Here is a 13,353-nt window from a genome sequence, read left to right on the forward strand (position 1 = left end):
CAGAAATCCACCTGCCTCTGCCTCCCAAGTGCTGGGATTAAAGGCGTGCGCCACCACCGCCCGGCTCATGATCCCCTTTTCTTATTCCCTCAGGAAACCACAAGTTGACGCAAATAGCGAAAGTCGTCATCAAAATCTGTGAGCACGAGGTACGTGATTCCCGGCCCTCCTGTGGGTGGGGGCTCTCCTAGAGGCAGGGCACCCCAGTGGGTGGCTGCAGTGACTTTCGTGTGCCCTGTGTTATGTACTGCATCATGTCTCTTCAAGCAACACAAAAGCTGGAAAGAGGGGACCCCAATGTTACAGGAGCCCCTTAGTTCAGCAGTGGAGATAGGAGTAATCTTTAGGAAGTCGTGATCAAGTGCAGGGAATCCAATCTTCTCCCTCGGCAGTTCGTCAGGTTTGACCTTGACCTCCACAGTTGGGATTGAGTCAGCCAGCTGATGGCGTCATTCCCAAAGGAAGGCTCCGTCTCTCCCTCCTTTTTCCTTTATTTTCTTTCTTTCTTTCTTATTGAAAATGGGGGTCTCCTTATATACCCTGACTAGCCTTGAACTTGTTGTGTAGGTTGGGCTAGCCTCTGCCTCTGTAGTGCCAGGAGTAGAGTTGTAACCACTATGCCGCCATTCCTGCCACATTGCCTGGCTACGGTGGGGTTCCCCCCGCCCCCCATCTTGGTTGTGTGGTTCTCAGGCATGAGATTCCCAGATAACAGCATGCCTGATGTCAGGAGAGTCTGCTAGTTGGTGGTGATTTTCTGATTGCTTCCAGGAAACCTGTGCCAATGTGATCACCAAGGCTTGACTATGGGGCACTGTGTGTTCTTCCAGCACAGGAAGTGTCGATCTTTGTAAAAGATTCATTCATTCTTTCATTCATTCATTCATTCATTCAGTGTGTGTATGGAGACCTTTGTGTTTATGTGAGTCATACAGATGCCTGAAGAGGCCAGAGGGCATTTCTCCTAGAACTGGAGTCACCCGTGCTTTTAAGCTTCCTGAGGTGGGTGCTGGGAACTGGACCCAGGTTATCTGCAAGAATAGCAGGTGCCTTTAACCTCTGAGCCACCTCTCTTGCCCATCTAAATTTAAAAAGTATACGTATGTGTATTTCCTGCATGTGATCGAGAGACAGCAATATTTCGTTGTTGTTTCTAGTTGTATTGCGTTGAAAGCAGGTCGTGACACACCCCTCACTATTGCCTTTGGAAAGAGGAGTACGGTACTCCCTCCCTCCCACTTCGGTCTCCAGTTACACTGGCTCAGGAGGATGGGTAGGGCATGGATGTGGGCTGCAGGATGCAGATGCAGCAGATACATACATGAGCCCTTCGTGGCACCGGGAGGCAAAGAGCAATGCAGGACCACCAATACCAGAAAAATAATAGCTGCTAAGTGTGTTGAGGAGACTCAGGCTTTGGAGATCCACTACCCGGGTTCAAATCCCTGTCCTACCTAGCTGCCCCTGTGGACTCTTGGTAGCCTATTTGAATTTTTAGGGCTTCATCCCTTTCCGCAGTACTTTAAAATGAGATGGCCATAGTCTGACCTTGTCTTACCTGTGAGCTGTAAATAAATGCTCAGGCATGGAAGACTTAAGTTTGGTTGTGTTAAGGTGTTTTGACCATGGATGCCACAGGACGTCTCAGTATGCTAAGTCTATAGAGTTAGCTGCTGTGTGGATTCTGTGTCATTCATCATCCTTGACTACCTATGAACATGTGTAAGCCCAGAGTCATGAGCGGCTTTTTCTGAAGCCTCTGGGCTTGTGAGTGGTAATCTTTGACTTCAGGAGAGGCCTTTGGTTGGTTCTAAGCTGTGCTGTCCACCTATCTGAATATCACCTTAAAAGGGAGCTGGACGGCTGTGGTGTGGACGACGTGGTGGTTGTCATTAATCTTGAAAAAAAAAATTAAGCAAACTGATTGTGTACTTCTGTGAACCTATGGTCTCAGCACTTGGGAGGGCTGAGGCAGGAGACTTTCTTGATCACTTTGAGGCCAGCCTGGGCTACCGGGCAAGATTCTGTTGCTCTCTGCCTGCCCCGTAATACAAAAAGAAGAACTAAAAGAAGAAAATCTGACCTTAAAATAAAAGTCCAAGCAAGTCAGAGTGTCAGGGATTCAGTAGGGCTTCCGGATGGAGGCGGGGCCACACTCTAATGTATTGTTTTGCTTTGCAGATGAATGAAATTGAAGTGTGTCCAGAATGTTATCTTGCGGCTTGCCAGAAACGAGACAACTGGTTCTGTGAGCCCTGTGTAAGTTGGATCTCGTTATTTCGTTTCACTTCTGGAAACTCCGGTGCCTTTGGCTATACCAAGATGGACTTCTCTGGGGATTTATGAGATGAGGTTGTGAAGTTTTAGTAGAAGTTGTTCTGGAAAGTCAGGGTGGAGAGGAGCTAAGAGGGCTTGGCTAAGCCTCTTGGGCCAAACTGTCTTGTTCCAGAGTTAAGTGTCCTGGTAACTGGTGACTCAAGAGAAGGATTGTGGCAAGTGAGGTACAGGTCATAGGATGTGTCTTCAGTTTGCTGTGTCATCTTAAAATCTGGTTGGTTCCTGTTTTAAGACCTTTGGACACACATCCCTGGAGGACTGTCTGTCTCTCCAGAGAGATCATTGGTTTTTAGAAGTGCAAAGCCATCCTGGTAAACTCTTCTTTCTCCGACAGTGTTGGGCATTGACCAAATCCAGTATGTTTTAAGCAGTGTTTTTCAGCCTTCCCAATGCTGTCAGCCTTTAATGCAACTCCTCACGCTGTGGTGACCCCCAAGTTGTAAGGATGTTTTGCTGCTACTTCATAACTGTAATTTTGCTACTGTTATGAATTATAGTGAAATGTCTGTGTTTTCCATTGATCTTAGGTGTGCTGAGAACCACTGCTTTACAGAGTTGAGCGTGGTTGGGTGGAGTGAGCGTGTCTGAGAGAGGGTCCGGGTGGAGGGCTCGAAAACACAAGATTGGATGAGGAAAGCGTAGCTCAGGCCTCTGTTTGCCCCTGGAGATAAACACCTGTGTAGCCACAGCCTCGGGAGCCCCAGCAGACAAGCATGGCTCCTGTAGTTTCTTACTTTTGTGTAACTCCACATTTTGTACAGACTTAGCACAGGGTGGGTGTGGTCCCTGAAGAGGTGAATTTTCTTGGTCACCCAGGACCCAAGTCTGATTCACTCTCTCAGCTTTAAGCTGCGCCGGCTCTGTCCAGGCTGCACACCTGCCTGGGGACACCTTGCTTGCAGCTGTCTCCTTTTCATGCATGGCTTATGTCCTATTTTGCCTCTAATTACTGTGATAAAACACGGAGGCCAGCAGCAGCTTGGGAAGGAAAGGGTTTATTTCATCCAGGGCAGTTAAGACAGGACCGGAAGCCAAGCCAAGCCCTGGAGGAGAGCTACTCACCGCCTTGCTCAGTGGCCTGCACAGCTTGCTTTGTAATACACCCTGGGACCACCCGCCCACCAGTGGCTTGAACCCGCCCACAGCAGTCGTCAATCAAGAAAATGCCCCAGAGTTCTATGTACAGACCTGTCTGATGGCGGCCTTTTCTTACTTGAGGTTCCCTTTCCCAGATGACTCCAGCTTGTGTCACGTTGACAAAGGCCTAATTAATCAGCACACGGCTGTGTCCTCCCTACCTCCCTGCATTCAGATTACCTTTCAGACTTTAATGTGTGTCTTTGCTGCCAAATATAACGCCACCCCTGCATTTTGTTCTTCTTCTAGAGCAATCCGCACCCTTTGGTCTGGGCGAAACTGAAAGGGTTTCCATTCTGGCCAGCAAAAGCACTGAGGGACAAAGACGGGCAGGTTGATGCCCGTTTCTTTGGACAACATGACAGGTGGGAGCTTTAAAACAGGCTGCGAGCGGACCTTTGGATAATGGCGTCACAGTGTAACAGTGGTGGAGGGTACTATGCTGTTCTTAAAAGCGAACTCTATCTTTTATCGGCAGCGACGATGGTTATTCTTTTTGTATGTTGTCTTACCAACCTGTGACCTTGTTATTGTAAAATGTTTTCTGGTTCTCCGCCAAGCTTGGTGAGGGGAGGCTTCATCCCGGTGTCTTGTCGGTGCGTTAGCTTCAGGCCTGTTAGGAAAGAGTCCCGCCTCCCTGGTTCTGTTGGTGGATCTGGCTTCAGAATGAGTTCCGAGGCTCTGTGACGGGCTGTTTGATGTGTAGTTATTTATTCATTTTGTTTTCTGGAGTAAATTAAACCTCTGTGCAAATTGCTTTTAAAAATAATGCTTTCAGGGACCGGAGGTAGTTTCCCGGATTGCCACTGAACGATGTTCTTAGTGTTAGATGGAATACCTCACAATTCCCCTTTCTGAGTATCTAAACTGGGAAATGACAGAGGGGATGATGTTTTGACAGACTGAATCGTCCCTCCCAGCCTCCCCAGCCTCCCCTTTCCTTCCTGCACATGCTGAATGGCGTTACAGAGTCATTCCACCACGCCTGCCTGTGAACAACAGGTAGTCAGAGACACCTCTTAACACACAAGGTCCCTTATAATTAAATGAAGAAGCAGAGATTCTTTGGGAGTATGGCCCCACCCCCTCATCTTGAGAAGATGTATGAATGCATTGGAGTTAAAGTCATGCACCACACAGATAATAGATACTTTTTTTTTTTAAAGTGATAATCAGCATCTGAATTAGCATGCTCACTCTCTGTCAGATTGTGCTTGGCTTATGATTCAAAGCAAAGAAAAAAAAAATCTTAATATTACAAAGATTGAGATTCTTGCAGAATTTCCCATTGTTCCCCTGTCAGAACAGGTAGCAGTTCCTTGAGGTGGCACTGGCTTTGGCAGGGTGCATCACTGTTTAATCTTTATACACCCCCTTGGGGGAGGGGCCCATGTAGCCTCAGCCGGTCTCAACTTGTTTTATATTAGAAGGTGACTCTGAACTCCTGGTGTTCTTCGCTCACATCCTGAGTGTTGGAATTGCAGGCATACCCCTGGACACCCGGCAATATGTTGTTGGGGATGGAACCCAGGCTTGCTTCATGTTAGGTAAACGTTCTACCATGTGAGCTCTCTCCGCACAGTCCCCTCCATGTACTGGTGGCGTTCGTCCTGAATTTCAGCATTCCTTCAGTAAAGGAATGTGCTCCCTCCGGCTCTTCCGAGCTGCAGCACGATAGCAAGCAGGCAGATACTTGTTGAGTATGCTAGTCTCCCATCTGTAGGAAGTGCCTGGCGAAGACACTGGTGGACCTGGCTAGAGGGGCAGAGGCCAGTGAAAGGCTGTGCCTACAGAAGCCAGGCTGTAATTAGTGGTTTGAACTGGGCGCTCAGAGGAAAGACAAGTAAGAATTTGCTTTCTGTTTTTGGAGCAGGAGGAGCTGGCGGCTGGCTGTGCCATAGGTGTCCCATCGAAGAACACTTGAGGCGTTCACCATCCTAATGGGTTATGATTCTCCTGTGGGGCGGCCCTGTGTGTGGATTTACCTACTGGGGTCCACATTAGTGTGTGGCACAACAGATGTCTCCACTTACCAGATGGAGCCAGACCAAGGAGCTCAGGATTCCGATCCTTCTGGTGTGACCACCCTGCCCACGCCCCTGAAGTTGGCCTTGGGGACACAGGCCCCATAAACAATGCTTGTGCTCTATGCTCAGGCTGTTGTCTGAGACATGCAATTTATTCCTTGGTCCTGGGCGCTGGCCAAGAGCCGGGTCTCTCTCCACATCCTCAGTGTTTTTCTGTTTCTTCTGAGGGGCTATGCTAATCTGGCGGGTTTCCTTTGGGCAAGGTTGCCCCACTGTGGATGTGTGAACAGTCTAGGGTACCATGATACCAACACTTCGGAGGGCTAAAGGTATTCCCCATCCCTGGGAACTGCTGTGCCCATTCTCCCCAGGGAAATTCTTGGTTCTGGGTGAGCTCTCCTCTCTCCCCAGACAGGATTTTGTTGTTGTTTGGTGGTGGTGGTGGTTGTTTTGTTTGTTTTGTTAGTTTTTCTGTATAGCCTTGGCTCTGATGGACTTTTGTTTGTTTGTTTTGTTGTTTGAGACAGGGTCTCTCTGTGTAATCATGGCTGTTCTGGAACTCCCTATGTAGATTAGCCTGGCCTCAAACTCAGAGGTCCACCTGCCTCTGCCCACCTTGTGCTGGATCAAAGGTGTGTGCCACCACACCTGGCCCTAGACAGTCTTAAAGTCAATCCAGGCGGGCTCATCTGCAGCCTTTCTTACTAAGATGTGGGAAAACTGATGGTGTAGGGACCCACGAGAGACAGACAACAGACTCTTCACTTGGCAGCATCAAAGTGAAAGCGTAGGCGTGTGCTAGTGAGCTAGGTCAGGCTAAGAAACACCCCAGAACTCCCTACTGCAAGCTGATCCGCCTGAGAGTAAACCCATGGAGGCTCCAGCACAGGTCATGCGAGGCTCTGCAGGCCCCTCTTCAAAGAATTGTTTGCTTGATCTTAGATATATGTACCATTATCTAAAAATATAGGAACTCTTAGGCCAGATGAGTGCAAGGCTTAAGGAAAAATAACTGTCAGCTGTCGTGTGCCCACTGTGTGATTGAGTAATATCTCATGGAGCAGCCAGGTTACCTAGTCTCCTTCTACCTCCGCCTCCTCCTTCTACCTCCGCCTCCTGAAGGCTAGGGTTACAGACACCCCTGTGTGCCCAGGCACCTGGCACTTTGTCACCCTACGAAGGAACTGCCTTCACTTCAGTCTGACTGATGAGAAAACTTGGCCCTAGAGTTTAACACCTTGCCCAGTGTCCCTCAGGGAAGCCTGGACAGGAGGCCACCGGGGCCCCTCCCTCAGGCTTTCTGTGTGAACAAATGTCTTGTTTCCTTTTAAGGACACAGAGCTTATTCTTTTTGTTTGTTTTGTTTTATTTTATTTTTTTGAGACAGGGTTTCTCTGTGTAGCCCTGGCTGTCCTGGAACTCACTCTGTAGACCAGGCTGGCCTCGAACTCAGAAATCCACCTGCCTCTGCCTCCCAAGTGCTGGGGTTAAAGGCGTGCGCCACCACTGCCCGGCCACAGAGCTTATTCTTGCCTAGGCCCCTTAAGTGACTTGGGAACCTGTGGGTGGCTAGACGGTTGTGACCTTGAAACTATACCAGCATAGAGTGGGACAAAGACTTCAGACCTGTGGCCATGGCTGAGGGGAGGCTCCTGGTGCTGACCCACAGGTGTGGCATTTGCCATCCTAGTGCTCTCCTAGGTAGGAAGTGTCCGGGGCTGGGGACCCGAATGACTCTGACCTCTCTCTCCCTTACCTAGCCCAGAGCCCCGGGTATTTGGTTTCTGCTCAACTTTGGTCGACTCCACCTTTCTGAATACAAAGATCTTCAGGTCCCAGCAGAAAGGTGTCCCTAGCACACACAGGGAGGGGGGCTGTGCGCTTTTACACGCCGAGATCAGCTGTCTGCTCGGGGGTTCTCACTGGCAGCCAGGCCTCGTGCTGCACTTTGCCTCTGGACAGGCCCCTTCCCTGGGTACCATTTCCTCTTCAGATGTAGGGATTCAATGCTAGCTGCTGACATGGTGTAAAATGCTCTAGCAGTATCTCACTGTTTCTCTTCAAAGACCAGGAAGACTGGATCCAGTGTCCTAAGTCGGCACTTTGGACATAGCTGGGCAGATGGTTCTTATTGGAGCAATGATCTTCTCTCCCCTGGGCTCTCCCACATCCCATGGCTTTATACCAGGCTTCGGTTTGAGGTCCAGGAACCCTTAAAGGTCTCCACTAGGTTGAGGCTGTAGAGTGGGGAGTGCACTAGTAGCAGGATGTTCTGGTGTTCCTCCTCCACAAGGGTGGTGGTTGGGGTGTTCTCAGATTTTCCTGGGTTTGTGGGTGTTGCTGGTACTGGAAAAAGTACCACTGTTGTTTTTGGTTTCTGGGTCTCTGCAAAAATATTCTGGGGGTTGATGGAGGAGGACGGGTCCTCCCTGAAGTAGCAAAAGGTCTGTGGAGTGTGTTCACCCCAAAGCCAAAGGCAGTAGTCGCAAGAGTTATCTTCTCAAATGTTGTCAGGCGTGACTAGGCACTGAGGAGGCTGACGCAGAAGCATCCCGAGTTGCAAGCCAACTTAGACAACATAGTGAGATTCTGCCTCAAAACTGAAGTGTGCACCTGCAGGTGCACCGCAGCAAGATCCGGGGAAAACATCCCTCTTCAGACGTGTCCTGGAAGACTGTTTTCCTTACCCAGAAACAGCAGAAAACCAAAGGGATTATAGTTTTATCCAAGTGCCACAGCCGCATGTGTAGAGGCCAAAGGACAGCTGGAAAGGGAGGTTGTGCTCTCCACACTGGCTTTGCAAGCGCAGGTCGCCTGGCTTGGCAGCTGTGGCTTCACCTGCTGAGCCATCCATTTTGTTTCTAAGTGATTAGGATGGCTAAGTGTGTGGAGCCCTTTCACATCTCTGGCTAAGTTTTGTTGTTCCTTCTATCCTTAATACCTCTGCGAAGTGGATCATTCATTAGCCATTCAAAACAAGTCAGTTATTTAAAAAGGAGGCCCCATGTTTAAGAATCTTGGCAGGCACCCACCAGGCTAATTTGGTTTGCATTAAGAAAATTTAAAAAAAAAAAGTAAACTACCTTGGAAATTACTGAATCTGACTCAGAGTCCTCTCTCTCTCTCTCTCTCTCTCTCACCATCCTAGAGCCTGGGTTCCCGTCAATAATTGCTACCTCATGTCTAAAGAAATCCCCTTTTCTGTGAAAAAGACTAAAAGTATCTTCAACAGCGCCATGCAAGAGATGGAAGTTTACGTGGAGAACATACGGAGGAAGTTTGGGGTTTTTAATTACTCCCCGTTCAGGACGCCCTACACTCCCAATAGCCAATACCAAATGCTGCTTGATCCCAGCAACCCCAGCGCCGGCACTGCCAAGACAGACAAACAAGAGAAGGTGAAGCTCAATTTTGACATGACAGCATCCCCCAAGATCCTTCTGAGCAAGCCCCTTCTGAGCGGGGGCGCTGGCCGCAGGATCTCCCTGTCCGACATGCCTCGCTCCCCCACCAGTACGAACTCTTCTGTGCACACGGGCTCCGATGTGGAGCAGGACCCCGAGAAGAAGGCCCCATCCAGCCACTTCAGCGCAAGTGAGGAGTCCATGGACTTCCTTGATAAGAGCACAGGTCAGCCCCAGTTGGGAGAGTTGGGTAGGAGGCCACTTGGTGCATTCTGGCGTCCGTGCATGCCTCACCTATAGGTGCAAGCAGGCAGGCAGCACCAGATCCCACAGACGAGGGAAGTATTCCCACAGGCCAGCTGGGTCTATTCTTAGAAGCGGGTGGAAATGGCCCCAGACCCTGCAGGGCTCGAGGCCACTGTCAGAGCCTCTTGGCTGTTCACAGCAGTGCCCAGTGACTGTTCTCAGTACGATGTAGTTGAAGGCTTAGTTTTTGATCCCTTTGTGTTCGGGTTAACTTAGATGGGGAGAGAATGAGGTGAAAATTGATCCCCCTGCCCTGTTATCACACCTCCATCAGGGCTGGCTTTTGTCCAGCTCTGTGTCGTATTTTGGATATGACACTGGTCTCTAATTGCGGAACTCCCCCTCTGCTGATGTGACTTTGGGGAACTTATTTAATGTCTCTACACCTTAGCCTTCCCACCTTTACTATGGCAACCGTAACTGACTACGTGTAGGCTCTCCTATATGTAGGCTCTGTTGAGAACAGAATGAGTCAGGACCTCACAGTAGGACAAGGACAGTGCCCAGGGCAGCGTTGACCAGAGAAATATGTTTCCTGGTGATCTCTAGTGTGCTGTGTACGAGGATCTGAGAAGAGACACAATGAAGGGGGGTGACCTAAGGAATGGTCCAGGCCGACTGGTCTTGGGTAGGAGGGTCCTCCCGGCTCCCTCTCCCCTGTGCTGGGCTTACAGGTGTATCCCACCACAACTGCCCCATTGAAACCTTCTTGAAGTTAGCACATCATAAAATAAAGTGTGTTCGTGTGCAAGCTCCCCTTTGCTCTCTTGTTCCGAATTTCAAAAAAAAAAAAAATAGAGCTTTATAGAAATATAAGAATGGTTGTGTTTAATTTAGTGTCTGTCTTCCCTTGGGTGGGATTTGTGGCATCGAGCTTTGCTGCGAAATTCCTTGTTCACTGACAGATTTTTTTTCTTCTTCTTTTTAAAGAAGAGAACTTAGATTTCAAAGTTTCTATTCTAAAAATACACAACCTACTCACCTCGCCATGCCTGACATTTGCTAATCCCATAAGGTGGCCATATCAGAAGCCTGTGACAGCACATGCCAGTGTGGTTTTCCCAGCCTTTGGGAGGTAGGGGCAGGGGGAGTAGGAGTTGGAGGGTAGCCTTGGCTACATGAGATCCTGTACTAAATATTAAAACACAACAAAAGCCAAATCCTCAACAAAGAAAGGAGAGGGTGACTTTCAGATTGTTCCACTCTTACAAATTGCACCCCTTCCTGAGTGGGCCCACGGCAGCCACATAGTGGGTAGTTCTGTGTTTCTGTCATGGCTGCAGCTCTGGACATTTAGAGCTGAGTTTCAATAAAGCTTAAATGGTGTCGGCTGGTGGGTAATGAAGCTTGAATTTCTTCTAAGTGCATGCTTTAAGAACTATTGAGTTGGGCTGAAGAGACAGCCCAGTGGTTAAGAGCACTGGTTGTTCTTGCAGAGGAGCTGGATTCACTTCCCATCACCCACTCGGCTCCTGACCATCTGTAACTCCAGTTCCAGGGGATTTGATGTCCTTGGCTGACCTTGGGCACCAGGCATACACATGGTACACAGACGTAGATGCAAGCAAAACACAGAAAAAGACCTATTGAATTTTTTATGTCCCAACCCCAATGTTCTATACCCTTCTTAAATAGCAGGCCACACAGGGACAGGGAACAGATTGGGCCCAGAGGCCCTTAGGTTCAGGTTTGCCAGCTCTCTTATAGACTATAAGGACCCTGTCACGTGCCAAATCCTCCTGAAGCCTGCCTGCTTCCTCCTGCCCTCTGTTGTTTGTATTGATGGCAGACGCTAGTCAGCGCAGGGAGAATGCGTGTATTCATTTAGACACCTCCACAGTCAGGGATAGCACAGTTGGGATCAGGCTGGGGTCCCTGTAAAATGTCAGAAAACTTCGTCATGCTCTAAAGTAGAAAAACCACATAAGCAGCTTTCAGAATCCAGAGTGCCCCTTAGCATGTCTAAGTATGAGAATTTAGAGCCTTTTTCCCTCCCTCCTTTTGTAACAGGGTCTCACTGTCCTTAAACCTACAGAGATCTGCCTGCCTCTGTCTCCCTGGTGCTGGGATTAAAGGTGTGCAGCCTGTGTGTGTGTGTGTGTGTGTGTGTGTGTACACGCATGCACATTCATGTGAGGGTCAGAGGACAGTTTGCAGAGGTCGGGACTCTGTCTCTACCATGTGTGTTCTTAGGAGATTGAACTCAGGTTGACAGGTTCAATGGCTGGTACTTTTAGTCACTGCGTCATCTCACTGGCATCGAGACTGTAGTTTTCTTTAGAAGACTCCATAGCTCATCCTGTATCTGTTGCTCCTGTGAGCAGATTCAGTTTCCAAGCAGCCCTCTGTCCCGCAGGGAGCCTGTGGCTACCACAGCCCAGGATTCTCCTGCCTTTAACAAAGTGGCTTCAATGCCCCCATCTCCACCCCCGAATATGGACCACTTGGGTAGGCGGGTTTTATCAGCATTTGCTCTATTTCCTAGAGACCCCACTGACAATGCTAATGTGTGATATGGTACCGTCCTGAGCCTACAGACCCTCTGAGCTAATGGTGCCTTCGGCTTGGCTTCCCACCATGGGATTGCTGTCAGGGAGGCAGGAAAGTGTTTTCACAGAGTCCACTTTATTGTGAAATCAATAGTTGCCATAAAATGGCTGTCCATGACAAATACTAAGTCACTAACTAACCCTCCCTCCCATGGCCAGCTCTCCTGAGCAGTTGCACGGGATGCTATGAATTTGAACCTCAGGCCCTTCCCCACAGTCATGAAGGGAGTGGACTCTGATTGACAGGTGATAGGGTCAAGGAATAGCAGAGAACCTGTTGTCATCTTGACCTCCTCTGAGCTTGTGCTCATGTGCACTGGTGTGCCATGCCTCGCTAGGTGGCATTCACACTTAGAACATGTGTGTGTGTGTGTGCATGCACACACTTCTGCATGTGTGTGGAGGTCAGAGGACATCTTGCCAGAGTCAGTTTTTACCACTGTGTGTGTCTCAGGTATTAAATTCAGGTCACTAGACTTGCTGGCAAGTGCCTTTACCAACTGAGCTGTCTTGCTGGCCCCAGGTGACCCTTGATTGGAGGTGTGGGCTAGCATTGCTGGCTTGTGTTCTGTTAAAGTCCCCCAAAGCCTGAACTACAGTGGCATGGGGCTTCTTGTCAGCTGGCTCTGACACAGTATGGTCCAATTGCTGCTCCAGCAGGGGAAGCCTTAAACAAACACAGCACCTCTGCTCCTAAGGCTTGGCCACAGCACTTTCATTCACTGAGCCATATAGTTGGCCCGCCTTTTACATTTTTAAACTTGACTTTAGAGGACACAGGGTGCACTTAGTTGCTGTCTGTGTGCAGTGGCACCTTTGTTTTCTGTGTCTGGGTTCCTGCTGCCCTTTGTGCTTGGACCTCCTCATGGTGTCTCTAAAGGCCCAAGCAGAACCTTCTTTTTTTTTTTTTTTTTTTTTTTTGGTTTTTCGAGACAGGGTTTCTCTGTGTAGCCCTGGCTGTCCTGGAACTCACGCTGTAGACCAGGCTAGCCTCGAACTCTCGAACTCAGAAATCCGCCTGCCTCTGCCTCCCAAGTGCTGGGATTAAAGGCGTGCGCCACCACCGCCCGGCTAGCAGAACCTTCTTAAACCTCCTTGTTTATTACTGAGTGAGGGCACAGCTAGAGAACCTTTGGTTTTTAATCCCCAGGGGCAGTCCGTTCCCTGGATCTTTTTTAGCTATCACAAACAGCAGTAAATGAATTATTTAAAACATTCGTGTAGTAGTAGTGATTCTGCTTAAAGATGCCTGATTTGGGGCTTGATGTCTCAATAATGTGCTTGTCTTGTGAGCATGGGGACTTGATTCACTGCCTGGAAGCCATGTAAGAATTTGAGGCGTGGTGGTCTATGCTGGGCAGGGGGCAGCAGCTGGCCTAGTCTGCTCTGGGGGAAGTTCCAGGCTAATGGGAGATCTTGTCTCAAAACTGAAATAAGCAATCTGTAGAGAGTACCTAAGGAAAGATCTGTCAGGCCACCACACATGTGTGTACAAATGTGCACGTGTCCTTTCCACACAAACACCTATGCACACTGACACAATGGCTCACTCATTCTCTCTCTTTTTTTTTTTCTTTGTTGGTTTTACGAGAC

The 13,353-nt window shown here is 49.1% G+C and overlaps 1 protein-coding gene across 13 annotated transcripts in view; it reads left to right on the plus strand.

Moving 5' to 3' along the window:
• Nucleotides 1-13,353, plus strand: part of Zmynd8 (zinc finger MYND-type containing 8) — a 101,037-nt gene that overhangs the window by 50,274 nt on the left and 37,410 nt on the right. For 10 of the 13 annotated variants that reach the window (XM_028769634.1, XM_028769643.1, XM_028769637.1 and 7 more), the window contains 4 exons: nt 94-149; nt 2,182-2,259; nt 3,724-3,839; nt 8,650-9,131. In XM_028769634.1, the coding sequence (XP_028625467.1) occupies nt 94-149; nt 2,182-2,259; nt 3,724-3,839; nt 8,650-9,131 (732 nt within the window). Of the gene's footprint in view, nt 1-93; nt 150-2,181; nt 2,260-3,723; nt 3,840-8,649; nt 9,132-13,353 lie in introns of those variants that run through there. The other 3 variants (XM_028769646.1, XM_028769644.1, XM_028769645.1) reach the window with 3 other exon arrangements.

Source organism: Grammomys surdaster, unplaced genomic scaffold, assembly GCF_004785775.1.
Source record: "Grammomys surdaster isolate TR1022 unplaced genomic scaffold, NIH_TR_1.0 193, whole genome shotgun sequence".
NCBI lineage: Eukaryota > Metazoa > Chordata > Mammalia > Rodentia > Muridae > Grammomys > Grammomys surdaster.